The 27,197-nt window shown below is 46.1% G+C and overlaps 1 protein-coding gene across 1 annotated transcript in view; it reads right to left on the bottom strand.

The window, feature by feature from the left end:
• Positions 1-27,197, bottom strand: part of RUNX1 (RUNX family transcription factor 1) — a 172,603-nt gene that overhangs the window by 19,383 nt on the left and 126,023 nt on the right. The window contains exon 6 of the mRNA XM_056484725.1: positions 18,863-19,054. Coding sequence (XP_056340700.1) covers positions 18,863-19,054 — 192 coding nt within the window. The remainder of the gene's footprint in view (positions 1-18,862; positions 19,055-27,197) is intronic.

Raw genomic sequence — 27,197 nt, 5'->3', positions numbered from 1 at the left:
ACTTGTGGGGTTCAAGTTGTTTCAGCCTAAGGGAGACATCCCAGCCGAGCCAGGAGGGTGAATCACAGCCCAGGAACAGCTGTTTTCTCTCCTCGATGGCAGAGATACCCGATGACTGTGTCAGACACAGACACACAATGTACAGATGGCTGGCAGCTCAGGAAAACCAATCCCAGCCTGGATACACCTCAGAAGTTTCTCTTTCATGGGGTGAAGCAAGACTAAAGGAAATGGAGAGATATTCCCTGAGCCAGCACCTGGAAGTCACACTGAGTCACTGTGTGCAGACATGTGATTAAATCATGGAATATCCTGAGCTGGAATAAACCCACAAGGATCATCAATCCAAGTCCAGCTCCCCCAAAATCCCAGCCTGGGCATCCCTGGCTGCTCCTGGGGAGCCTGGGCAGTGCCCAGCACCCTTTGGGGGAAGAACCTTGTCCTAAAATCCATCCCAAATCCCTCCTGGCCCAGCTCCAGCTGCTCCCTGGTGCTGTCCCTGTGCCAGAGCAGAGATCAGAGCTGTCCCTCTGAGGAGCTGCAATCACAGTGATTCTCCTCTGCTCCAGCTGGACAATCCAAGCTCCCTCAGCCCCTCCAGACCCTTCACCATCCTCATGTCCCTCCTTTGGACACTCCAAGAGCTTTAAATCCAACTTATATTGTGGTGCCAAAGCTGCACCTTCCTGTCTTGGGCAAAGCTTTCACGGGCTGGACCGACCCTGCTGCTCCTGTGAGGGTTTTCTGATCCCCTGGAGCCCAGCCCAGACCTTAAAACTCATCCCATCCCACCCCTGCCATGGCAGGGACACCTCCCACTGTCCCAGGCTGCTCCAGCCCCAGTGTCCAACCTGGAACTGAACATTCCAGGGATCCAGGGGCAGCCACGAGTTCCTGTCCCAATAAAACATTTCCAGCTCTGGCTCTGCATTTCAAGAGGCTGAAAGCCCCTTGGATGTGTTATTCCCACTGGAAAATCAAAGCCTTAAAGAAAAGGAGAACTGAATGAAGTTTCTGCAGCCCACTGGGTGATAAATGGGTGAACACCACGTGGCCTCAGCCATCTCACAGGTTGCTCCTGATGATGTGAGCTAATTACTCCACATCCAAGTCCTTTAGCCTGAAGATAAACAGAAAGTCCTCATCAATCTCTTCTTTTCCACTTCCACTGCTCCCTCCTCTTTCCCAGCATGAAAGCAGTGGAAGAAAAACTCATTCTCTGGAGCTTCCAGTCATTTTATCCCCCACCAAACACTGACCTTGATGTGAACTAATTAGGATGGCAATAGATTATTAATATGAGTGGGTAAGGTGAAGTTTTGTCAGTATAAAAGAGGCCTTTGAAGATAACAGCCATTTCCACTTTCATGATGCCATCCCAAGTGCTCAGAAGAAAGCCTATAAACTAATAAAGGAGAATTCATCCAGGGGCACCGAGTCACCCCCCCAAACCCTTATTCAGGATGGCAAACGAAAATCTGCTTGGATTCTTTTAAAATCCCATCACAGATCAGGATTAAAAACAACTTTTGGTAATGAGCAGATCTCTGATGATCTAAAGACACCCTGGCTCATTTGACTGAGGAAATAAGTGACATATCAAATGCAACCTTCAGACTTGAACAGCTGAGGTCACCTTGAGAGAAATGCTGCTGAATAAACCTCTCTCCAGAGTGCAGCTTTGATTTTACCCTGATTTTTAAGGTAAGGTCTTCTCCATGAGAACATCTATTGGTGCAGACAGTTTGACTTAGAACCACTCACAGGTTGTGATTTAAAAGTTAACAGAGGAGCTGTTGCTTGTTATGGTCCTAAACTAAACCAGGCTTGTTGAAAACTCTCCTAAAGGATCTGCTCCCCAAAACTCTCAGGCTGATTTGAGATCTGCAGAACCCAGGTGGAGAACGATCAAGCCCAGAACATGTGCTGAAAGCTCAGAGCCTTGTCAGGGACATTCAGGCCAGAAATCCATTTTAAATACCTCTGCAGAAATGCTTTGCTTCCTCTCTGAATCCCTCAGCACTTGGGGTGCAGTTCAGCAATGCAGCAGCTCCTTCCACCTGACTGTGGCCACGGGAGGTGACAGCAGGACCTGTCCCCAGAGCCACCCTGGAGCAGAGAGGCTGCAGGGCCACAGCCAAGGGGACCAGGGTTGGAGGAAAACAAGGATTCATCTCCATGCTCAAACTTTTGCACCAGTTGTGGGATAAAGGTTTGAGACACGCTGGGTCCAGCTCAGCTGGAACATCTGCTCTGCTGGACACATGGAAACGTCCTCCTGCTGGATTTTATGGAATTATGGAATATTCTGAGTGGGAATAAACCCACAGGGATCATCCAGTCACAGCCCCCCCCAACAATCCCAGCCTGGGCATCCCTGGAGCTCTGGGGAGCCTGGGCAGTGCCAGCACCTCTGGGGGAAGAACCTTGCCCTAAAATCCATCCCAAATCCCTCCTAGCCCAGCTCCAGCCTCTCCCTGGCCCAGCACTGCTGACCCAAGCAGATTGAGGACTTTGCTTTTTCCTATTCCATCCATTCCCACATCCTGACCTGGACAATTGTTAAGACAAGGTAGGATGGCAGGAGCAGCACCTTCCTCAGATTCCTGATGGGTTTTTAGGGGAACAGATGCCAGAGGGAAACATCTCAAACTCATTCACACACACACAGATTCCTTCCTGCAAAGCTCTGCCTGGGAGCTGAATGGAAATGTGAAAAAGAAATATTAAATAAATAAATAAATAAAGCAAAGAGGTGAATTTATCCCAAATCACATCTTAGATGTGAGCACAGCTTAAATCTTCATCCTGCTGGAGCTGGATGAGCATCCAGCAGTGCTGACCTTGGTGGGACTGAGCCATGGAATATCCTGAATAAACCCCAGGGATCCTCCAGCCACAGCCCCCCAAAATCCCAGCCTGGGCATCCCTGGAGCTCTGGGGAGCCTGGGCAGTGCCAGCACCTCTGGGGGAAGAACCTTGCCCTAAAATCGATCCCAAATCCCTCCTGGCCCAGCTCCAGCTGCTCCCTGGGTGTTGTCCCTGCTCAGAACAAGCTGGTTCTAAATCTGAAGGAAAAGGGAACAGGAGCTTTGAGGTGACAAAGGAGAAGAAAATCAAATCAACCCACACAGAAACCCTTCAGTGTCTTTGCAAAGCAAGGTGCCAGAAGTGACAGCCCTGAAGAAGCAGAGGGCTGGGGATGCTCAGGGATCAGCCAGAAGTGTCCTGGCACAGACTGCCCACAGACAATCCCAAAAAGGGGATTCACCTGTCAGTGATGCTGGGAGGAGACCTGGGGGCAGCTGCTGATGTCCCAGTCCTGGACACGTCCCTGCCCCTTCTCCTGGAGCTTTTCCTGTGGGGACTTGGGATAACCAAACAGAATTCTGGAATTCCTGAGGCTGGAAAATCCCTCCCAGCCCCTGCAGTGCCAGCTGTGCCCTGTCCCCACCTTGTCACCCTGAGTGCCACCTCCAGGTGCCACCTGCAGGGATGGGGACCCCAAACCTCCCTGGGCAGTTCCAACCCCTGAGCTCCCTTTCCATGGGGAAATTCCTGCTGCTGTCACCCTGAGCCTGCCCTGCCCAGCCTGAGGCTTTTCCCTCTCCTCCTGTCCCTGCCCCTCCTGTCAGGGAGTTGTGCAGAGCCACAAGGTCCCCCCTGAGCCTCCTTTTCCCCAGGCTGAGCTTCTTTCCAGCTCCCTCAATCTGTTATATCCTAATTTCAATGTTGTTTCCTGTTCAGTTTTCCTCTTGTTATTTCGGTTTCCTGAAGCAGAGAGAGCAGTGGGAACCTCAGCTCCAAACCTGAGCTGCAGGAGGGCAAATCCTGACAGCAGAGATCAAACCACAGCTCTGACAGACCTGGTGGCTTCTCCCTTGTTTTTTATTTTTTTGCTACTTTCTCTGAGCCTCCTTTTCTCCAGGCTGAGCCCCTTCCCAGCTCCCTCAGCCCCTCCTGGGGCTCCAGCCCCTTCCCCAGCCCTGGACACCTCCAGCCCCTCCAGGGCTCTGCTGCAGGAGCCACAGCTGGACACAGAGGGACAATCCCTACCCTGCTTCCCCAAATTTCTGGGTCCTTCCATCCCTCTCCCCACTCCTGCTTTGTGTGCAGGGAGGTGTGAGCAGCAAGGGTGGAGTGAGGAATAACAGCGTGGAAGGAAAGTTGTAATCCTGCGGAGAAAAGAAGTGTCAACACTTGTCAAATGTTGCAAAATGTCCCGGTGTGGAAGAAATACAGTAATTGCCAGGATTAACCAACAAAGTGCTGTTGTTTTGCCAGGCTGAGGAAGATTTCTTTTATGGAACGGGAAATGTTTCATCCAAACAGGAGTTTCACTTTCTGTATTAAACAACTTCAAAATTGACCTTTAGCTCCCAAAAATTGACCTTTAGCTACCAAAACCTGACCTTTAGCTACCAAAAACTTCTGGATTTGAAAAGCCCAGCTTGGTAAAATCTCTTTTTAAACACAACCCCATGACCAGCCCGTCTGCCCTGAAATAAATTCTTGCTCTCCCTGAGCAATTCTGAACCTCTGAAACATCAAAAAGTTTGAAAAAACTCAGCTGAACACATCTGAACTGCCCCCAATGTGCTGAGCTGAGCAGTTTTGGGCAGCTGTGGCAAGGAGAGTCCCAAGTCATCACTATGAGTAAAAGGAACTTTTTCCCATTTCAGAAACGGTCTCAAAGCTAAACATAAACTTGATATGCAAGCAAATATTATTTAAATAGGGGTAAGAGCAAATATTTTTCTGTTTAATGTAAAATTCCAACGCAATGACAAAAAGCCAAGGTTACTGTTGATTATATTGGTGATTTGGTCAGCGTGGAAAAACTTCAAAAATCGAATTATTGTTATTGAATTTAATTTTTTTTATATATATCTGCATTTCCACAGTTAAAAAACCCCAGCAACATTTGGAAACAATTACTTTGAATCCATCCAGAATTATACATTTACTGGTGTTATTTTGCAGTTGTTGATATTTTGAGGCCGCCAGAGAAACAAAACAACACCAAAAAAAAACCCCCTTTGTTTATTTGTGCAGCTCTTTCATCTGCTTCAATTAAGATGCTGCATTACTCATTTTTTCCCTACCACCATCCCAAAATGATTTTGGAGCTGCACTGGCACCTCCTGCCAGGGATTTAAATAGGAAAGGGTTCATCCCCCCTGTCCTCCAGCAGCTTTTCTCTGAGCCAGCCTAAACTCCCAGATAAGCCCAGCGTGAGAGACAAGGAGGCAGAGCCAGACAATTACCCAAATGCTGGAAGGATTTGGGCCCCGGGGCAGAAACGCTGTTTGGGGAGGCTGAAGGAGCCCAGCAGAGCTGGAGAGTGGCCACCACTGGACTGGGGTTGGGCTTTGGAGCAGATAACATCGAGCTGCTGTCTGTGTTTCTCACCTCGGGGTTTTTTCCTGGGTGCTCAAACAAAGGCGGGCAGGCAGCGGCAGCGGGAGCTTTGTGCTCACTCCTGGAAAAATTCAGCCTTCATTTCCCAGTTCCATTTCAGCTTCCAGCCCAGCAAGGTGCAGGGGCAGAGCCTCAGCTGGGCCAGTGAGGAGAGCAAAAAGTTTTGTTCTAATTCTGACCCTTTTCCATCTCGCTGGGTAGAGATTCCTCACTCTCCTTTTTCCCTCCCTGCTTTGCTGCTGGAGATGTTTTGGGGTAAAGAATGGAGGCTGCAGCAAGAATGGCAGAGCCAGAGAATGCCAGGATCATTGAGGTTGGGACAGATTTCCAGAATTATCCAGTCCCACCTTGTCCCCAGAGCTCTGACCAGGTGCCACCTGCAGGGATGGGGACCCCAAACCTCCCTGGGCAGTTCCAACCCCTGAGCTCCCTTTCCATGGGGAAATTCCTGCTGCTGTCACCCTGAGCCTGCCCTGCCCAGCCTGAGGCTGTTCCCTCTCCTTCCCTACATGAACAGATTAAATAAAAATCGTGCCCAGGACAGGTGGGCACCCCCTGCCTCCCTGTGCCACCAGCTCAGCCCCAGGAATGACAAAACAGGAAGGGCAGGAAAAGGTTCTGCACCATTCCAGCACCTCTCAAACATCTGTGCTGCACAGCTGGAGGACAGGGAGTGGCTGAAGGGAGACCACGAGGGCAAGGATGGACAACAGACAAATATCTGCTATTGAATCTAAACCTACTCTCAGCCTGAAGCCCTTCCCTTTGTCCTGCCACTAAATAATCTCCCTCCAGTTCTGTAAATATATTTTCCCACACAGAAAAGAGAGATATGCTCCATCCCAGCGTGCCCTGTGAGGACACAGCTCTCCCTCAGTCCCCCCTTTATTTTTCCCCTCCTTCCCCCATGCAGGAGCAGCAGGGACAGCCCCTGGTGGAGGTGGGTGCAACAAGGCGCTCATTGTCTCAGACAGGTGTGAGATTGGGATTGACTCAGCGCCAGCTCTGCCCTCAGCCCTCCCCTAATCCCACTGCAGCCAGAGACTCAACAATTTAAGGCTTAAGACACACACACACCATAAATCAGAGGAGGATGTACCAGCCAAGCCAAGCTCCTTGGGCAGGTGCCTGCAGACCGTCTGTGCTCATCAGACCTGGCCTCTCTCGCTGATTGGAAACCTTTTATTTATTTATTTTTTTTTTTCTCTAGAGATGAGAGGCTGGGTGGAGCAGCCAGCTCAGACACATTTCCATGTGCCCCATCTTGCCCCAGCAGCGCTCCCGAGCTCGCTCTCCGCAGGCAGCTCGCCTCGTAAAGTCTCTTTATTCCAGGGCAGGAATTACATCTTGGGGAAATGTTTCATGTACAAATACACGAATCACACGGTGCCCTCAGCAGGCACCGCCCTCCCGAAACAAAACCTGCCACGGGAGCCTGGGAGCCTCTGGACATGATCAAACATGATCACACAGGGATTAGCACAGCTGTTTGTCTTGTTCTTTCTTTCTTTCTTTCTTTCTTTCTTTCTTTCTTTCTTTCTTTCTTTCTTTCTTTCTTTCTTTCTTTCTTTTCTCTTTCTCTTTTATTTCTTTTTCTTTCTCTCTCTTTCTCTCCTTCTTTCTCTTTTTACTCTCTTTTTCTTTCACTTTTTTCTCTCCTTTCTCTTTTTTCTCTTTTTCTTTCTCTTTTTTTCTCTCCTTCTTTCTCTCTCTCCTTCTCTCTTTTTCTCTCTCTTTCTCTCTCTCCTTCTTTCTCTTTTTTCTTTCTTTTTCTCTCCTTTTCTCTTTTTCTTTCTCTTTCCCTTCCTCTTTTTACTTTTCTTTCTCTTTTTCTCTTTCCTCCTCTTTTCCTTCCTTCCTTCCTTCCTTCAGTTCTTCCTTCCTTCCTTCCTTCCTTCCTTCCTTCCTTCCTTCCTTCCTTCCTTCCTTCCTTCCTTCCTTCCTTCCTTCCTTCCTTCCTTCCTTCCTTCCTTCCTTCCTTCCTTCCTCCCTCTCCTGTTTCTGGTGGACTCTTTCCCCACGAACTCATCAATCCTGAATTCAGATTTGCCTTTGGGTTTTGCACGGGAGGTGGCTCAGAGGATGTCCAAGGCTCTGTGCCTTGCAGCAGTTATTCACAGGTTGAGAACGAGGAGCATTGTTTGGTGTGGGATTTGGGAAATGAAATCCACCTTTATTCAGTGCTCCCCTTGCTCAGCTGTAAATCACCACCCCAATCAAATCAAGAGTTGTCCTTCACTCGCTCTTGTCTTTCCTACAGAGAATGCAGCAATTTACAGGAATTTTTTTCCATGCAAAGGAATTTTGGTTTCAATTTTTTGTTGCTGTTGATCACCTGAATTTAATTTGCAAGAAGCTGAGAGAGCCCAAATTGGCCAAGTGATATGTAAAATAATTGATAATTACAATTAGAAGTGCAAAAGAAGAAGTGGGAGAAGCCTGGAGAGGAGAAGCTTTGGGGTGAGCTCAGTGTGGTCTGAAGGAGCTGCAGGAAACATGGAGAGAGACAATTGCCAAGGGATGGAGGGACAGACACAGGGAATGGAGGGACAGACACAGGGAATGGAGGGACAGACACAGGGAATGGCTGCAGAGTAGGGTTTGATGGGATATTGGGAATTAGGAATTGTTCCCTGGGAGGGGCTGGGATGGATTCCCAGAGCAGCTGTGGCTGCCCCTGGATCCCTGGAATGTTCAGTTCCAGGTTGGACACTGGGGCTGGAGCAGCCTGGGACAGTGGGAGGTGTCCCCATGGCAGGGGTGGGAATGGATTTAAGGTCCCTTAAATCAAAAAATTTCCAATAATTTCTATTTCCAATTATTTCTATTTCTCTCCCATTTTTGTCTACCTGACCAAAGACATTCCAAACACCTCTTTGAGTAAATATCCCTGAAAGTTCCTGAAGCTCAGCACCAAACCCTGGAAGCTCCCAGAATTAAATCCCTGATATTGAACTGAGCATTTTACCCCACACAGACAAACCAAAGAAACCTCTGACCTGGAGGAATTTCTTGCTGGAAATCAAACCCAACCTGAGAGCAAACCCACGATTTTTTGACTATCCTTTTGTTTTTGGATGCTTTTCAGGGCAGAGCTGTACAAACAGGCTGGGAATGGTCAGATGGAGCCTCTTTGATTATCTAATGTCACTGGTTGCCTCCCCCAGCACATCCAGCCCATTGTGCCTCAGCTGTGAACAATCCCCATCTGTGGGGTCATGGTGGGCTGGACACACAGCAGAGCTCAGCCAGGAGTTTGCTCAGGGTGTTGTGTGTACTCAGCCACATAAAAGGAGTTCTGTGAGCGCTGGCACCACGTGTGCTGCCGGGGGAATGATCCTGCTTCATGCAGTGTCCTCTTAAAGGCCTGAAAGGAGCCATCCAAGCCGTGGATAAATCCCAAAATTCCAGAATTAAATCTCCAAGACCTTGTGCCTGATGCCCACCCAGCCCAGAGCACTGAGTGCCACATCCAGACCTTCCCTGGGCAGCCCCTTCCAAGGCCTGACTGCCTTTTCCAGGAAGAAATTTTTCCTAGTTACCCAATTAAACCTCCCCTGGCACAGCTTTTCCTGTTTCCTCTCATCCTGTCCCTGTTCCCTGGGAGCAGAGCCCAGCCCCCAACAACAGCTCAGGTTTGGAGATGTTCAGTTCAGGATTGGAGGGCAGAGAACAGCTTCAATTACAAAATCCAAGTGGCATTTCTGGCACCTGGGCAGCACCAGGTGAAGGAGAAGCTGTTTTCAGTGGGTGTTTGTTTTTAGGGTAAGGAGCCCTTATTTATTTATTTTTTTTTGTTTGTTTTATTTACCAAGGAAGGTAATTTGAGCTCTGGTAGCCAAACCTTGGCGTGTTCTGCCAAGAGGGGATTAAAGTGGAGAATGCTGTGGAAAGAAACTGGGTTTGTCTGTAAAGAACTCAGGGAGATTTGATTTACCAGGGGTTTTGCAATCACTGCTTTTCATCTTCCTCATGACTGGGACATTCAAAGGCCAAAAAAATGCTTTGAGGGCCGGTGGGGAATAACCCCAAACATGAGAAAACCTCAAATGCTGAATGTTTGCCACCCAAACTTCAGAATCAGGGAATGGTTTGGATCAGAAGGGACCTTAAAGATAATTTTATTCCAATAAATAAGGGCAGGGACACCTTCCATCGTCCCAAGTTTCTCCAACCTGGCCTTGGACACTTCCAGGGATCCAGGAGCAGCTCTGGGAATTCTACTCCAGGATCTCCCCACCCTCTTGGGGAACAATTTCTGCCCAATATCCAGTTTAAACCTGCCCTTGGGGAGGTTTAAACACCTCCAGGATGAGATGGGATTAACCCTGGGAAAAGCAGGGAGCCAGACTGAGATGTTTCCATGGAAAAGGAAGAGCCCTGGGGGACAGAAATGTCCCTTGAGGCAGAGCTGCCCCAAAAACGAGAACAGGCAGAGGCTCTGTGGAGAGGTAAAGGAGCAAGGAGTGAGCCCAGGAAATTCTCTGGCACAAAATTCCTGCCCTGGGTCAGAGATCAGCTCCACTTTCCCAAGGACATAACAGAGAAGGGCTCAGGGCAGTGGAAGGGGATCAACCCAAACAAACAAAGCAGAGGAATGGCTGTGCAAGCCCAAAACTGAGCTGGGGATTCTTGTCCCTGCCTGCCAGCTCTGCTCTCAGCATCCATCAGCTCTCCCGTGGCAAGACAGGGACTGATTAATGAAAATACAGCTGTGCCTGGGCATGAGCTGCCCAGTTTTACAGCTGCCTAAAAATTCAGGGAGAGGGTTTTCCAAAGGCAGCTCCATAGCTGGGATGGGCTTCTCTGTGGTTTAGGTGCTTGGAGAAATTAAAAAATCCTCCTGAAACACTTTTGTGCTTCCTGAGTTTTCCTAAATACTCTGTAAAAAATCAAACTCTCATTTACCTAAAAAACCATGGGATTAGTGACTTAGTGATCTCTCAACTTCTCTGCTTGAAACACAAAATTTCCTTTTTGTTCTTTAGAGTTATCCTTGAGGATGCTCCTTGTGGTGGGAAAAAAGCAGGAGAAAGATTGGTGGAAGAGGAGGTGTTGTTTGGGAACTGAGAACATATTTGCTGCTTTACCTGCTGCTTTTCCAAGCCCTGGAAGTGCCAGGCATTTGGAATATTAAGATTGGTATCTCCAATAAATCGACACTTGGAAATCTTGTGGATTAACCACCATGACATAACTCTTTCCATTAGCAGATGGAAAAGCCAAAACAATTTTTTTTTTGTTTTGTTTTGTTTTGTTTTTTTGGTTGTTTTTTTTTTTTCAAGCTGGATGTGAGGCTCTAGAGCAAAGCTGAGGCCCTGGAGCTGGGAATGCTGCTGGGCAGGTGTTGGGAAATTGGATCCTCACCTGGCTCTGCCCTGTGTGGGAGAGGATGAAGGAGGGACAAATCTGTGGCTGAAGGGGAGGAATCCTGCAGGATCCAGACAGATCCTGCTGCTGGGGAGGCAATGGAGGCTCCAGCACACGTGGGATTTATCCAGGGAATTGCTGAGGACCTGGAGTTTGCAGGGAAAGGTCTGAGATACAACAGAGGGAAGGGTTGAGACTCATGGGATCCTGGAATGGTTGGGGTTGGAAAGGACCTTAAAGATCATCCCATTAAAAAAAAAAAATAATGGGCAGGGACAATTCCACTGTCCCAGGCTGCTCCAGCCCCAGTGTCCAACCTGGAACTGAACATTCCAGGGATCCAGGGGCAGCCACAGCTGCTCTGGGAATCCATCCCAGCCCCTCCCAGGGAACAATTCCTAATTCCCAATATCCCATCAAACCCTACTCTGCAGCCATTCCCTGTGTCTGTCCCTCCCTGCCTTGTCTCCATTCCCTCTCCAGCTCTCCTGGATCCCTCCAGGGGCTCTGAGCTCTCCCTGGATCCTTCTCTTCTCCAGGTGAGCACCCCCAGCTCTCCCAGCCTGGCTCCAGAGCAGAGAGAAAAGATCCCAAACGTTCTCCTGCCTCTCCTGGAGAATTAAAACTCCCTGGATGAAGCCAGTGGTGCAGGGAATTGATTGACTGGAAGCAAAAATGGGTCTGGAGAGCATCTCCTGGGCCCTGCAGCCCAGCCACACCTCACTCAGGGAGCAAAACCCATCTGAAATTCCATCTTGGTGTGTCTGAGAGCCCCTGGCAGACATCCAGGGCTGCTCTGATCCTCAGGAGTCACTTCCCCATCTCCAGCTGAAATTCATTGACAGTTCAGAGCATGACAGCTTGTTCTGAGCCAGCTCCAAATGGTTCTGCCCCCTCCCTGCTGCTGAGCCTCTCTGCCCTGCCTCATGGCTGGAATTATCCTTCCTCTCCTCCTTTCTTCTGGAAAACTGAATTCATCTGGCTCTGCCAGCCCCTCCTTAAACCAAGGCCTCCATTCCTCTGTGCTTCCCACCTGTGCTGTCCCAAATTGTTCTGCCTCAAGTTCCTGCCAGGGATAAAGGAGATTCCTGATGCCACAGCTGGAATTCCTGAGGCTGCTCCCATTCCTGGGTGTCACCACCTGATAAAGCAAAGGCTCTGCAGAGATGATCTGTGACACTCACTGAATTTTATCCCTGTCCAAATCAACATCTGGGGAGGATCCAAATGGAATTACAGAATTCCCAAATCCAATGGAAGATGTAAAGAGACCCATTCCACAGGGGATGAAATGAGTGGGTAAAAAATGCTGTGGAGGGGCAGAGACAAAAAAAAAAAAAGGGCAATATATTGATATATAATAATTCTATAATAACTGCATTATTTAGTTTATTATGCACATTTTAGAGGAGCAGGGAATGGTTTCCAGATCCAGGGCAGGGACATTCCACCATCCCAGGCTGCTCCAAGCCCTGTCCAGCCTGGCCTTGGACCCTTCCAGGGCTCCAGGGGCAGCCACAGAGATAATTTTTAAAATCCTTTCCAACCCAAACCATTCCATAATCCTATAAAACAGCAGGTTTATATCTATATTTGTATTAGGGAGATGTGAAAAAGCAGAGATTTTTCCTCAAAGTGGATTTCCACGGGCCAGAATTCCAGAGGAATTGTTCTGTGTGTGCTAACCCAGCTCATCAGTTTGGATGCAAACTGGTTTGTGACACCCCAAATGGATCCATCTGCAGCTGATGGCACCTCAAAAGTGCTCCTTGGAAAGGAAAACTTTGAAAACTTTAAAAGGAAGTTACTAATGGGATTCTATATCAATATTATCTGCTGAGCAATAATTGCAAATCACATCCTGCACTCTCAGGAAAAAGATATTTCTCTCTATGAAATTCCCCCTTTTTTTTTTTTTTTTTTTTTTTTTTTTTTTTTTTTTTTTTTCTGATGGAGCCACTTGGAGCCCTGCCAGCTCCACAGATCTGGTTGGCAAAATATTTTGGGAAATCATCCCCACTTCCACAGCTTTCCTGTGGCACTGGAGCTCCAAATCCACACCATGGGGTGGCTTCAGCTCCTTTTCCCCATACAGGAATTTTTGGAAGTTTTTTCCTCATCCAGAGCAGGATCCTGCTGGAAATTCCCACTCCAGGAGATGGAGGAGGATCCATTGAGGGGGATGTTCCCTGATGAGGATGGACATGACCCAGATTTTGGTGGGGAAACCCTCTGGGGGTGCAGAGAACATCCAGCAGTGCTGGATCCAGCCCCATCCAGGACAGCAGGGAGCTGAGAGGAAAAGTGCCAAGCTCAGGCAGCACTGGCTCCAATTTTTTTTGGGAATGTTTTTTGGGATGGAAAATCCAGTGGGAAGGGGATGATCTGCTGGGAAAACACAGCGAGGCACCAGAGAGTCCAAAGGAAATGGGAATTATCAGTTTCTAAGTTATGGGAAGAGCTGGGAATTCCCTGATCCTGGGACTCTGGATCAGTTTGGGAGCTGCCAGCACATCAATCCCAACACCCCAAATCTCCTGGAAACTGCATTTTCCAGCAGCAGAACGTGGGGGCAGAGCAACAACCCCCTCAAATCCCTCCTGAAACGCTGCAAGTTCTTCTGATTCTATTAATGCACAGCCTATGAAGCGAAATTAAAAACAGAAATATTCCAAATTTGGGGCTGGAGAAGGAACAAAGCTTTTGTAATTCCTGCTCTCAGTGCTGCCCTTGACTCTCCTGCTTTTCACCAGTTCCTGGGAACCCTGATAAACCCAGGCTGTGTTTTTTTTTGTCCAAGATCCTGATAGCAAAGACCTTGAAATGTCTCTTAAACAAAGTGTGCTGCACCTGGAGGGAGACAAAAGCCAGGCTCATATGAAAATAATCCCTCAGCCCTCGTGTTTGGTGTTAATTCAAAGAGCTGAGTTTAAAATGATCTCCCTTGCTTTGCTTTCAGGGCTAATTCTTCCCTTCAAGAGCTGTCAGCAATTTTATTCCAGCCTCTCATTTCCAGGGATTTTAAATTTGGTCATAAAAGTGGGAAACTGAACATCTAAGGTTACAAAGTTTGCTTTAAAAAAAAAAAAAAAAAAAAAAAAAAGCAAACTCGGGGATTTTAAGGTTATCAAAGCTTGAAAATAAAAAAAAAAAAGAACCAGAGGTGTAGCTTAAAGTGATTATTTGTTTTCCCTGAAGGAAATAGTTTGATTTAATTTATGTTTTAATAAATAATTAATAAATCCCCAGGTGAAAACATCCAAAGAGTTGGAAAATATTGGAGAATATTTAGGTTAGATGGAGCTTGGAGCAGCCTGGACCAGTGGAGGTGCCCTGGGTTGGTTTTAAGGTTCTTTTCCAACCCAAACCATTTTTGGTTTTATGATTCTGTGAGCATTTTTTTTTTTTTTTGGGGGGGGCTAATTAAAAAAAAAAAAAAAAGTTATTTAATTGCACATTTTTGGATTTATTTATGCAATTTTTCGATGCCTCCACAGGAATCTTCTGGGCCTGAATTTTCAAATATTTCTATTGGCCCCACAAAAAAAAAATCTGCTGTAAAGGAACCTTATGCTCATATTTTTTGGAATTACCCACTCTGGTTAACTTTAAAAATGAGCAAATTAAAATGAGGAATTGTGAATTTAGTGACTGGTTATATTTATATTTAATATATTTATATTAATGATAAATATAAATTTAAATGCTTCTCAAGGCTCTAAACCCCTCAGCACAGCTCACATGGCTCTGTCTGTTTTTTTTTTTTTTTTTTTTTTTTTTTTTCTCTGCACAAAAAAAGGGGTGAGTTGAGGTCAGAATCTCCTTTTTCTGTGCATGGAGGTCAAATCCTTTGACATTTTACACTCAGTTCTGGCAGAGAAAAATCTCTCAACTTAAACCATGTGGTGGAAGCTTTTCCTCCCTCCTGTTCCCCTTTGGTCTGGGAATTTGCCATGGTTAAAACCTCCAAGGGAACAGGTGGATGTGGCTCCTTCCTTGTGATATCAAAGAAGCAGAAAACTCGATTAAAGCAATTTATGGGCTTGGAATTCAACTCTTAACAGGGATTTGAATCCGTGACACAAAAGGTTTTTTTTTTTTTTTCCCTCCAGTTTAAAACTTGCTAAAATAGGAAGTTAAAATTACCCTCAATCCTTTTCTAGCTGAAAAACCTCAACAAATAAACAGTGGTTTAGTGGTATGGCAACCTGCCCCTTGCAATCCAAGAACTGCCCTGAGATGTCTATTTTAGTTTTGGTTTATTTATCTTTTTTAAAAAAAGATAAGTGGGTTTGGATGAGTGGGAATTAAAGCAAAATTTTGGGATATTGCTTGGAATTTAGCAAGGGATGGGGGTTTGGTCTTATAAAAAGCAATCTGTGCTCTCTCCAGTGAGAAAGTTTCACCAGAAATGCTCCAGGATGCAAAATGGGTGGAAAGGTGTGAAATGGGATGTTCAGAATTGTTTTGGTTTTCATGGAATCACAGGATTCCAGGTTTGGGTTGGAAAGGATCTTAAAGATCATTTTGTTCCAGCCCTGCCATGGCAGGGACACCTCCCACTGTCCCAGGTTTGGAGGACTCTGCTCTGACACTGAATAAACAACAATAAAAATGAAAGAAATTAAATATTCCAGCTCACACAGGAGATCAACCCTAATCCTATCACACTTGGATCACTGAGGAAGAAATGATGGAGCTTTTTCCCACCCCATCCCTTTTTTCTTGCTGGAAAGATGATCCCTGAAAATTAAAAGGTGATGGCAACAGATAAATGAAAGAGGTTTCAATTTGGGGTTTATCCTCCTGATATCCACTGCAAGCCTCAACAATTCCATCCTCAGTGGATAACACACATTTGGGAGGGAAAGTGGAACCAGAAGAAGAGGAAAACATCCATGGCTGAGCTCCATGGGCAGGTGAAAGAAATGAAATCCAGTTTGAAACAGCAAAGGGCAACACCTCCTACAGCTATTCCTGGAGGGAGCAGCTGGATCCAGCACGAAAAATCCATCGGGAATTCCACAGGGAAGCAGCAAAGAGGGATCCTGGGTGTTAAAGCTGATCCTCTGCCAGGCAGAAAGTGTTCCCAAGAAGCTCAAGAATGTGAGGCTGCCACTGAGGCACCCACGGCTGCTGAGCAGCCACAATAAAATTTGGTTTGTTTTTCTTTTTAAATAGGAGTGGAGCAGTGAGCAGGAGAAACCCAGAGTGGTTTGCTCTGCAAATCAGGGAGAGAAGTGAGGGGAATGTGAGGGGTTGGATCCTTCACCTGAGCTGAGCTGGAATTGCTCCAAGGGAAGGAGGTGGGTGGTGCTTCCAGTTTTTTTTTGGGTTTGTACAGTATGTGGTAATTTGTTGGGTTTTAGTAGTAAAATCAGTAGGGTTTAGTATGGTTAGATGGGGATTTTGGGGGAGGAAGGCACAGGCTGCCCACAGAATTTTGTGGCTGTCTCATCCTTGGAAGTGTCCAAGGCTTGGACTGGGCTTGGAGCAACCTGGGATAGTAGAAAGTGTCCCTGCCCATGGTTTGGGTTGAAACTAAATTATCTTTAAGGTCCTTTCCATCCCAAACCACTCCCTGATTCTGTGATTCCCAAAAATACCCCAAACCCAGCAGATTTGCAATAATTCCACTAAGCCACAGCCCTTCCAATCCCAGGGAATAAAGGAAAATTCCAAGTGCTGCCTGAGGTGAGTGCTAACCTTTCCTGCCTGCAGGAAAGAGCATCCTGCTCTCAGAAATAAATCCCAAAATAAGAACTCATCCCAAATCCCTGAAACTACTCCTCTCCAAAACCCCAGCAGAGAATTTTGACTGAGCCCACGCTGGGAACAGCACCTCCTAAAACCAACCCTGTCCCACTTTTTTGGATCCATCTCCCCATGAATCTGCATTTTGAACAGCTCAGTGACCTGATCCACTGCCCAAATTTCAGCAGGAATTTTAGCAGCTCTAGAGGATGCCAGATAAGATTCCAATGGACGAGAATCAGACTCCTGAGTGACCCTTTTGCACAAAAATCACCCTGGAAAACCACCAGCCACAGAAATAGCTCCAAAGGAGCCTGTCCTCAGAAAGTCTCAGCACTCAGAGGTAATTTTGGGAGGATTTTTGCAAAGCTCTCTTTGCTGCTGCCTTCCTAGGAAAGGTTTTGACAGTATTTCCCTCTTCTCCAGCACATTCATGGACAAATATCCATTGGGGAATACACCTGGAACAAGGCCTGGCTTTGCAAGGCAACAACAGCTCTGCAGGTGTTATGGGGCAAACAAAACCCATGAGCTGAGCTGATGCTGGGAAAGCACAGAATGGGCTCCTTAAAACTTTCCAGGCTTCCCAAAATCCAAACATCCATTGGGAAGCTCCTCTTGTCACTCCTTAAAGGCTCTCACATGTCAGAGATATCCAAGGAAAGCCCCAAAGAGATGGAAGCACAGTGGGAGAGGAGGTGGATGAGAGGAAGAGGGAATTAGAATGGACACCTTAAAACCTGCCAGGCTCCCCAAATTCCCAAATTCAAACATCCAGGCTTCCCAAAATCCAAACATCCATTGGGAAGCTCCTCTTGTCACTCTTTAAAGACTCTCACAATCAAAGATTTCCAATAAAAACTGAGAAGAGGTGGAAGCACAACGAGGCCATGAGCCCCTGTGGAGGTGTTGAAGCAGGGGGAGGATTAGAATGGACCCTTTAAAACCTGCCAGGCTCCCCAAATTCCCAAATTCAAATATCCAGGCTTCCCAAAATCCAAACATCCACTGGAAAGCCCCACTTTTCACTCCTTAAAGGCTCTCACAATCAAAGATCTCCAACAAAAACTGAGAAGAGATGGAAACACAGCAGGGCTACAATCCTTCATAGGCCATGGGGAGCAAACAAGGGCAGGATTAGAATGGACCTCTTAAAACCTGCCAGGCTTCCCAAATTCCCAAACTGAAACATTCAGACTTCCCAAAATCCAAACATCCCCTGGAAAGCCCCACTTTTCACTCCATAAAGGCTCTCACAAGTCAAAGATCTCCAAGGAAAGCCCCAAACACATGGAAGCCCAGCAGGGCCTTGAACCCCTGTAGCCACAGGGATGGAGGTGGGGGAGAAGAGGATTAGAATGGATTCCTTAAAACCTGCCAGGCTTCCCAAAATCCAAACATCCACTGGGAAACCCCACTTTTCACTCCTCAAAACCTCTCACAATCAAGAAAATGGAAGCCCAGCAAGGCTGCAATCCCCCGGAGGCAGCAGGGATGGAGGTGGTGAGTGGAGAATAGAATGGACCCTTTAAAACCTGCCAGGCTTCCCAAATTCCCAAACTGAAACATTCAGACTTCCCAAAATCCAAACATCCCCTGGAAAGCCCCACTTTTCACTCTTTAAAGGCTCTCACATGTGAAACATATCCACAGAAAGCTGCTGAGAGACGGAAGCCCAGCAGAGCTGCTGTCCTTCATAGGCCATGGGGAGTAAGCAGGGGGAGGATTAGAATGGAACTCTTAAAACCTGTCAGGCTTCCCAAAAATCCAAACATCCACTGGGAAACCCCACTTTTCACTCCTTAAAGCCTCTCACAATCAAAGATCTCCAAGGAAAGCCCCAAACACATGGAAGCCCAGCAGGGCTGCACTCCCCTGTAGGCTGCAGGGATGGAGGTGGCAAGTGGAGGGAGGATTAGAATGGACCCCTTAAAATTTTCCAGGTTCCTCAAAATCCCAAATTCAAACATCCAGGCTTCCCAAAATCCAAATATCCACTGGAAAACCCCACTTTTCACTCCTTAAAGCCTCTCACAATCAAAGATCTCCAAGGAAAGCCCCAAACACATGGAAGCCCAGCAGGGCCTTGAACCCCTGTAGGCCACAGGGATGGAGGTGGGGGAGCAGAGGATTAGAATGGATTCCTTAAAACCTGCCAGGCTTCCCAAAATCCAAACATCCACTGGGAAACCCCACTTTTCACTCCTCAAAACCTCTCACAATCAAAGATCTCCAAGGGAAGCCAAGAAGAAATGGAAGCCCAGCAGGGCTGCAGGGATGGAGCTGGGCGGGCAGGGGGAGGATTTCGGGTACTTACCCTGAATCTGACTCTGAGGCTGAGGGTTAAAAGCTGTGCTGTGGTTCAAGGAGGCTCGAGGGTTGGGTGTGGGGGCTGGGTGGTGTGGGCTGACCCTCATGGCCGTTCGTCTCAGCTGCTCCAGCTCGCTCAGGCGCTCAGAAAAGGACAAGCTGCCGGGCTTTGTCTGCTCATCTAGTTTCTGACGATGTCCTAGTGTGGGAGGGGAGGGGGGAAAAGATCAGAAAAGCTCACTTGGTACATGGGGTCGGTGGGGTTTGGGTTATTTTTAGGTTTTTTTCCTTGTTTTTGCTGCCCCTGATCTGGTGAAGGTCCCAATTTGTGTGAAATGAAGCTGGAATCAGCTCTTGTGCTTTGCCTGAGGTGGGGCTGAAGAACCAGAGCCATTGGAAATTTTAGGGCTACCTTTTCTACTTTTCCTACCTTTTCTACCTTTTCTACCTTTTCTACCTTTCCATGGTTTCTAAAAGAAGGAAGCCACCCCTGTGCTAAACCTGCACTGGGATAACTCCTCAAAAATTCAATCCCAAATTATCACCAGGCACCACAATCAGGCAAGTGCTACAGGGCTATAAAATAACAAACCAAATCAAATCCTGGGTTTGGATTCTTGGTTTTATGGACAGGAAATGGAAATAAACAGAATTGAAACTGGGTTTGGTTTATTTTTAGTTTTTTTTGTTTGTTTTTGCTGCCCCTGATCTGGTGAAGGTCCCAATTTGTGTGAAATGAAGTTGGAATCAGCTCTCGTGCTTTGCCTGAGGTGGGGCTGAAGAACCAGAGCCACTGGAAATTTCAGGGACTTTCTACCTTTCCATGGTTTCTAAAAGAAGGAAACCACCTCTATGCTAAACCTGCACTGGGATAACTCCTCAAAAATTCAATCTCAAATTATCACCAGGCACCACAAAATAGGCTATAAATGGGCTATAAAATAATAGACCAAATCAAATCTTGGGTTTGGATTTTTTTACAGTGGTTTTATGGACAGGAAAGGGAAATAAACACGGGCAGAATTGAAACTGGCATCTTGAGGTTTTTCTTGGTGGCACTGGGAGCTTCAGGAAGGTGAGGTCCCATCAGACACTGAGCTCTGAGAGAGGAAATGCTGAATTTAGAGCATCAGCCAGGGCACAGGGGACTCGATGGGGGAATTAGGGGGTCCAGCATTTCCCAGAGCAGCTCTTGGAGCACAGTCCCCATAGAGCCAGGACAGCATCAGGACACATCCAGATTCAGCTGGAAGGACCAAGGTGACACATTTCTACTTTCCCCTGTCCCAGCTGCTCCAGCCCCAGTGTCCAACCTGGAACTGGGCACTGCCAGGGATCCAGGGGCAGCCACAGTTTGTATTCCAGAACCTCCCACCATCCCAGGGCACAATTCCTAATTCCCAATATCCCATCAAACCCATTTGAAGCCATTCCCTGTGTCCTGTCCCTCCATTCCCTGTGTCTGTCCCTCCATTCCCTGTGTCCTGTCCCTCCATTCCCTGTGTCTGTCCCTCCATCCATTGGGAATTGTCTCTCCATGTTTCCTGCAGCTCCTTCAGACTACCCTGAGCTCACCCCAAAGCTTCTCCTCTCCATTCTGAACAATCCCAGCTTTTCCAGCCTTCTCAAAGGTCCTGGCCCTGAGGCTGCCAGAGCTCCAGGGATGCCCAGGCTGGGATTTTGGGGGGGCTGTGACTGGATAATCCCTGTGGATCCCTTCCAGCTCAGGATATTCCATGATTCTATCTATGATTCCATGATTTCTGCACACTGGATTTGTCTCAGGACATCAGCTGCCTCATGGATCTTTGTGCCATCTTATCTTTTGTCCTCCTTTCCACTGTTGTCCTGTCAGGAATGCAGCTCAAATCTCCAGCCCAGAGCTCAAACATCTTCATTTTTTCACTTGTTCCCTTAAAGAAAGAGGAGAACTTGTGCCAGGAGCAGGGGGAATGGCCTGAAGGTAAATGAAGGCAGGGTTAGCTGGGAATTGGGCAGGAATTGTTCCCTGGCAGGGTGGGGAGGCTGAGTTTTCCCAGAGCAGCTGTGGCTGCCCCTGGATCCCTGGCAGTGCCCAAGGCCAGGCTGGAGCAGCTGGGACAGTGGGAGGTGTCCCTGCCATGACAGCCTGGAATAAGATGTTCTTTAAGGTCTTTTCCAACCCAAACAATTCTGTGATTATATAAAAAATAGGCATAATTTAATTTTTTTTATCCACATTCCCCCCCCTTCACATTTAATCCATAAACATTCCTAAAAATCCCACTCTCCATGTTGAATATCACTGAATAAACAGCAAAAAGTTCTCTGCAGAGCCCTGCAGGCCCCTTCCTCTACAGAGAACTCTTTCAAGCCACCCTGACAGCTCAATCAAGACACAGGCTCATTTTATGCACTAAAAGGAAAATGTGCATTTAAAAGCAGTTTCCCAGTAGCTGCATTTCTAAAATTAAATTTTATAACTCGTCTTATGGTTCCAAATCTCAGTGGCTCGGCATTTCTTCCCCTTGCCAGGCCCTTTGGCACAGCTTGAACTGTCTCAGATTCCACACTGTGCTGTAAATTATCCCAAGGGGAGGGGGAGGAATTAAAATATAAAAAGACATATTATATAGCAGTGGTTTCATCATTAAAGAGACCCATTAGGGTTAAAAAAAAAAAAAAAAAAAGGAGGGGAGAAGCAAAGACAGATGAAAAGGACTTTTATCTGAGATTCTGCTTGGTCAGGAGCAAATTTGTCAGCAGAGAAAAACTGGAAGTTCCTCCAGCCTTGGGCTCCTGACCCTGGCTGTGAAGGCCAACATGTGGAGTCACACAAGATGTGTAAAATACCTCATCCACTGGATTATTTTAAGCTCCAGCAGCCTCAACCCAGGGCTGGCAGAGCCAAGAGCCACATCCTTCCAACTCCAGCCCCACGCTGGCATTTATTGCTGATTTCAGATTCTCCTGGTTTAAGGAGTGCAGGGAGGGCAAGTGTGACCCTGTGAGCTCCTCTCCCACCTCCCTGAACCCTGCAGGGCCAGGATTTCTGCTGTCACAGAATTCCTGAGGCTGGAAAAGCCCTCCCAGCCCATCCAGTCCCCACCTTGTGCCACCCTGAGCTCTGAGTGCCACCTCCAGGGGTGGGCACTGCAAACCTCCCTGGGCAGCCCAGCTGAACCTTTAACAGCCCTGTCTGGCACAAAATCCTTCTGATGGCCAAAATCCCTCCTGATGGCCAAAATCCCTCCTGATGGCCAAAATCCTTCTGATGACCAAAATCCTCCTGATGGCCAAAATCCTCCTGATGGCCAAAATCCCTCTGATGGCCAAAATCCCTCTGATGGTCAAAATCCTTCTGATGGCCAAAATCCTCCTGATGGCCAAAATCCCTCTGATGGCCAAAATCCTGATGGCCAAAATCCTTCTGATGGCCAAAATCCCTCTGATGGCCAAAATTCTTCTGATGGCCAAAATCCTTCTGATGGCCAAAATCCCTCTGATGGCCAAAATCCTCCTGATGGCCAAAATCCCTCTGATGGCCAAAATCCTTCTGATGGCCAAAATCCCTCCTGATGGCCAAAATTCTTCTGATGGCCAAAATCCTCCTGATGGCCAAAATCCCTCTGATGGCCAAAATCCCCCTGATGGCCAAAATCCTCCTGATGGCCAAAATCCTTCTGATGGCCAAAATCCTGATGGCCAAAACCCCTCATGATGGCCAAAATCCCTCTGATGGCCAAAATCCTTCTGATGGCAAAATCCTTCTGATGGCCAAAATCCTGATGGCCAAAATCCCTCTGATGGCCAAAATCCCTCCTGATTTCCAGGATACCTTCATACCCTGAATCCACCAAGCCAAATTCAGATCCCTCCACCCCTTCCTGTGCTGCCCCAGAGCATCCAGCTGAATTTTGGAGGTGTTTCAGCCTCCAATCCATAACCTGGGGTTGCCAGGGGTGCAGGGGCACAGCCAAAATCTGCCTCATCCCTTGGATTGGTGGGAATTCCATTTGTGCCAGTGTACAAGGGACAAAGAGCAGCACCAACAGATTCTTCCTCAGGAGAACTCTGCTAGTTTTCTGCCTGCATTTTAATTTTGGGTGGGAAACACTCAGAATCAAGTCCAGCCTATTATCACCTCAAGATGCAACTCCAAAAGTGCTTTTTTAAATTTTTTTTTTTTTTTTTTTTTTTTTACCCTCCCTATCCCCAGCCAGAAAATCTATTTATTATTTCTCCTCCTCCTCTGACTGCCCAGAACCTGTTTGGCACTGAAGCTCTGCAGGAGAGAAGTGAAGAACTGTGTCAGGAGAAGGTAACAAATACAAATATTGCACAGGCAGCCCTTTGTGAGAACCACTTGGATTTTGGTGTTTATTAACTTTGCTTTGAAGTTTCCCCTCTAAACACCTTGCTGGAGCAGGCAGAGTATCCTCAGCTCACCCCTGGGAGAGCCAGGATTGTTATGAACCCTTTTATTAACCCTTTTATGAACCCTTTGATTTATTAACCCCTTTATTTTCCAGCTGGAAAATGGAATGACAGAGGAATGAGGTGACAACCTGTGACAACCCCTCTGCTCCCAGCCCCAGGAGGTGACCACAAACCAAACCTCCCTTGGCCAGGATGAAAAAAAAAAAGCAGCAGGAAGGTGTTTGGGAGCTGCTTTGGCTCTGCTGAACCAACTTGGCCACAAATCTTGATGAAAATCACTCAAATTTCTTCCAGCTGTTGAAGGAAGAACCTTGGCTCAGAGCTCAGAGCTCACACAAGGTGGAACCACTGTGTCCCCAGAGTTATTATTATTATTTTTTTTTTTTAAATTTTGGGGGGTGGTGTTGTGTTTTGTTTGTTTGTTTGTTTGTTTTGTTTTTTTTTTTTCTTTGTTTTGTTTTGTTTTGTTTTTGGGTTTTTTTTTTCTTTGTTTTTTTTTTTTTTTTTTTTTTTTTTTTTTTGACAAGGATCAACTGAAAAAGAAAAGAAAATTGAACATTTTCCCTCCTCAAGTTGCAGGGAAGCTGCAACAAACAGGACATGCAACCAGCTTGGCTAAACTACAGAGTTTAGTGGCTTTTTGACTTTTTTTTTTTTTTTTTTTAATTTTTATTAAAATGATCCTTCCCAAATGCTGCCTGAGTGAGGTCAGGAGAGGATTTTCTGGACATGGAATATTACACAGGGAGGGCAGGGCAAACATTGCCTCTTGCCAGCCTTTTCCAGAGAGGCAAGATGAGAGTGCTTCCCCTGTTAATGGCAGGGAAATGCAGATTTACAGCAACACTCAGCCCTGGCCTGCAGCCAGATGTGCAAAAACAGCAGCAAAGTGCCTTGGCTGCCCCTGCTTTGGAAATGCTGGGAATGGTGGCTCAGACTGGGATTCCATTCCTTTTCGATTTTGGATTTTATTTTAATTTTTTTTAAAATTTATTTGATGTTCATTATCCAGAGGTGAACATTTAATTCCTCATGGAATCAAGGCTTGCCAGCTGTTTGCAGGCCCTGTGGCGATGACACAGTGTTTTAAAAATTGAAATAATCTAATTCTATAAACGGATCTGTATAATTTAAAATATTGCTGGTTGGTTTTGCCTTTTTTGAAAGGCATTTAAATGCATTTCAGGCTCAGAGAGGCAGAACTGGGTAAAGCAAAGACCAAGGGAAGGCATTGCTCCTCTCCTTCCTCCAGCTGCAATTCTTGTGCAAAACCAGGACCCATTTCATGATTTGGGATATTTCTCCATGGCAGGGGCTAGAATTTAATGTCCTTTCCAACAAAACCATTCTATGATTTTATGAATTTTTTTTCTCTTTTAATTAAGTTTTTTCCCTTTAATTACTCCACTCTTCTGTCCCTTGCTGTCATCCACTCCCAGATCAGAGCACAGGAATCTGAGGGAGCTGAATCTGGAAAAGTTTGGGCTGGGGATCAGGAAAAACTTTTCTTTCTCTCCTTTTATTATCACCTTTTTCTCTATTCATTTTCAAATTCCAGTTACTGAGCTGTTATTAAATATTATATTTAATGATACAATATTTCATAAATATGTAATAATAGAAACCTTTCTGTTCTGGAAGAACTTTGGATCTTGATCCAAGTACCTCCTCTTTTCAGGGCTGGTTTTATTCAGGGTTTTGGGTTGGTTTCAATTTTAGTGGGGTAAAAAATCACCAAAATTCCACTGTGTCCAATTAATAAAGTGCTGAACATTGCTCTGTGCCTTGGGGCTAAAATTATTGTGATTATTTTGTATAAGGAATATACAAAAAAAAAAAAAAAAAAATATATATATATATATACACAAAATATATATATTTTATGTATATATATATACAAAAATATATACAATATATATATTTTATGTATATATAAAAAATATATACAAAAATATATTTTATGTGTATATATATATACACAAAAATATATATTTTGTATAAGAGGAAGTGTACTGACTCATATCATTCTAGGAAGTGAACACACCACATTTAGTGCAAAAAAAATAAAATATTCTTGTAAAAAATGGAATTCCTCACCCACAGAGTGCTCAAGGACAGGGCCTGGAGCTACCTGGGATAGTGGAAGGGCAGGGGTGGAATGAGATGAGCTTTAAGGTCCCCCCCAACCCAATTTCCTGCTACTATTAATTAAAATATAATTCTTCTAAATTCTTACAAAAAAAAAAAATCTTTAAAATATAAATGCTTTCAACTCTAATGCTTGCAAAAAAAAGCATTTTTATTTTACTAACAATACCTGAACACTGTTTTCCTCTGTGCCACACACCCCAGAAATCAAATTCTTTGCCCACCCCTTTTTCCCCTGATCCCCTCTCTGCACATCAGAAGGATCAGAGCTCACCAACCTCTTCTCCATTGTTCAAAAAAAATGTAAAAACCCTCTAAAAACGAAATTAGACACCCTGGAGGATATTCTATTTCCTCAGTGACAAATCTGATTGCTGTGGGGAGCACAAATAAAGCAGGCAGAGTTTCAAGGAGATTCATCAGCAATAAATTTTTTTTTCCTGTGTTTGTTTTTTTTGTTTGGTTTTTTGTTTTTGTTTTTTTTTTTTTTTTTTTTTAAGTGCTGGACAGCACAAGCCTCATTTCCAGACAGAAGGAACAAGCTGAATTCCCTGATCAGCTCCCCTGCAAATCCCACCCTGGCTGGAAAAATCTGCTCCTCACTTGGAATAACTGCAGATAAAATGATGTTGATGGTACAATCTTGTGCTGGGCTTTTAAATTTTTCACCAAGTGATCCCAAATGTGACACCCATTTACCTGGGGAAACCCCCAGAAGCTTCTTGCACCTCCTTTGGAAGGTCTGGAATTTTTTCCCTTTGTGTTTTAACAGTAGTTAAACAATATTTTAACAAGATATTTTTGCATAGCTCTCCTATTTAAAATAATTTAAAATTTTTTTTAGATTTTTTTTTTGAACACATATAACTTAGGTAGAAGAAAATTTGTAAAAAAAACCTAATTCTGTCCCAGGACAAACCAGAGCAGGTGGGAGAGCCCAGCTCAAGACCCTGTTGCCTGATATATTCTAGAGAATGAACTTCAGCTCACAGAATCCCAGAATTTTCAGGGTGGGAAGGGACATCTGGAGCTCACCCAGCCCAGGCAGGCTCAGCTGACACACAAACACACCCAGGTGGGTTTGGAATATCTCTGGAGATAGAGACTCCACACCCTCCTGGGGTGTCCAGTTTTCGATTTTCTGCCCTAATTTCAGGCTGGGAGCCCTTTCCATCATTGCTGCTCTGGGTCAGGAGAGCTCCAGGGGGAGAATTCCCAGGAAAAAGGACAAGTGGAGGCTGTGCCTCCCTCTCTCCATGGACTCCAGGCTGGGTCTCTCCCACTCTTTCCCTCCTCCTGATGAACACAGAAAATCCTGAGCTCCCAAATCCAGGAAAAACAATCCTGACACATTTCTGAGGCAGGAATTAGGAATTTTTCCTGCAAAGCACAAGTGCATTTCCATAAAAAACACAATTACTTTGTGTAGTTCCACTTAAACTTCTGCTGAACCTGTGCCCTCTCTCTTGTGGAAGTGGAATTATTCCCTGGAATTAACCCCAGGAATTAGGTCATGGCAAGGAAAAGTCAGGGAGTGTTTGGGGTTTGGAGGGAAGAAGTTGATTGTGAAAGTTAAACCAGTTTTTTTCAAAATTACAGCCTTGGCTTTCTTTTCCCTTTCCCCCATCTCAACTTCTAAAAGCCCAAGCCCTTGACAATGTTTGGATGAGTCCCTCTGGCTTTGCCCAAAGCCTCTTTTGTTCCTTGCTGGTTTGCATCTCCCCAGAGTGCCCCAGGAATCCCCTCTGGGGCAGCAGAGTTGGAGATTTGTCTGA

The sequence above is a fragment of the Oenanthe melanoleuca genome, chromosome 1 (assembly GCF_029582105.1).
Source record: "Oenanthe melanoleuca isolate GR-GAL-2019-014 chromosome 1, OMel1.0, whole genome shotgun sequence".
In the NCBI taxonomy this organism is placed as follows: Eukaryota; Metazoa; Chordata; class Aves; order Passeriformes; family Muscicapidae; genus Oenanthe; species Oenanthe melanoleuca.
The sequence above is the reverse complement of the archived record's forward strand: the minus strand, read 5'-3'. Positions and strand labels throughout refer to the sequence as shown.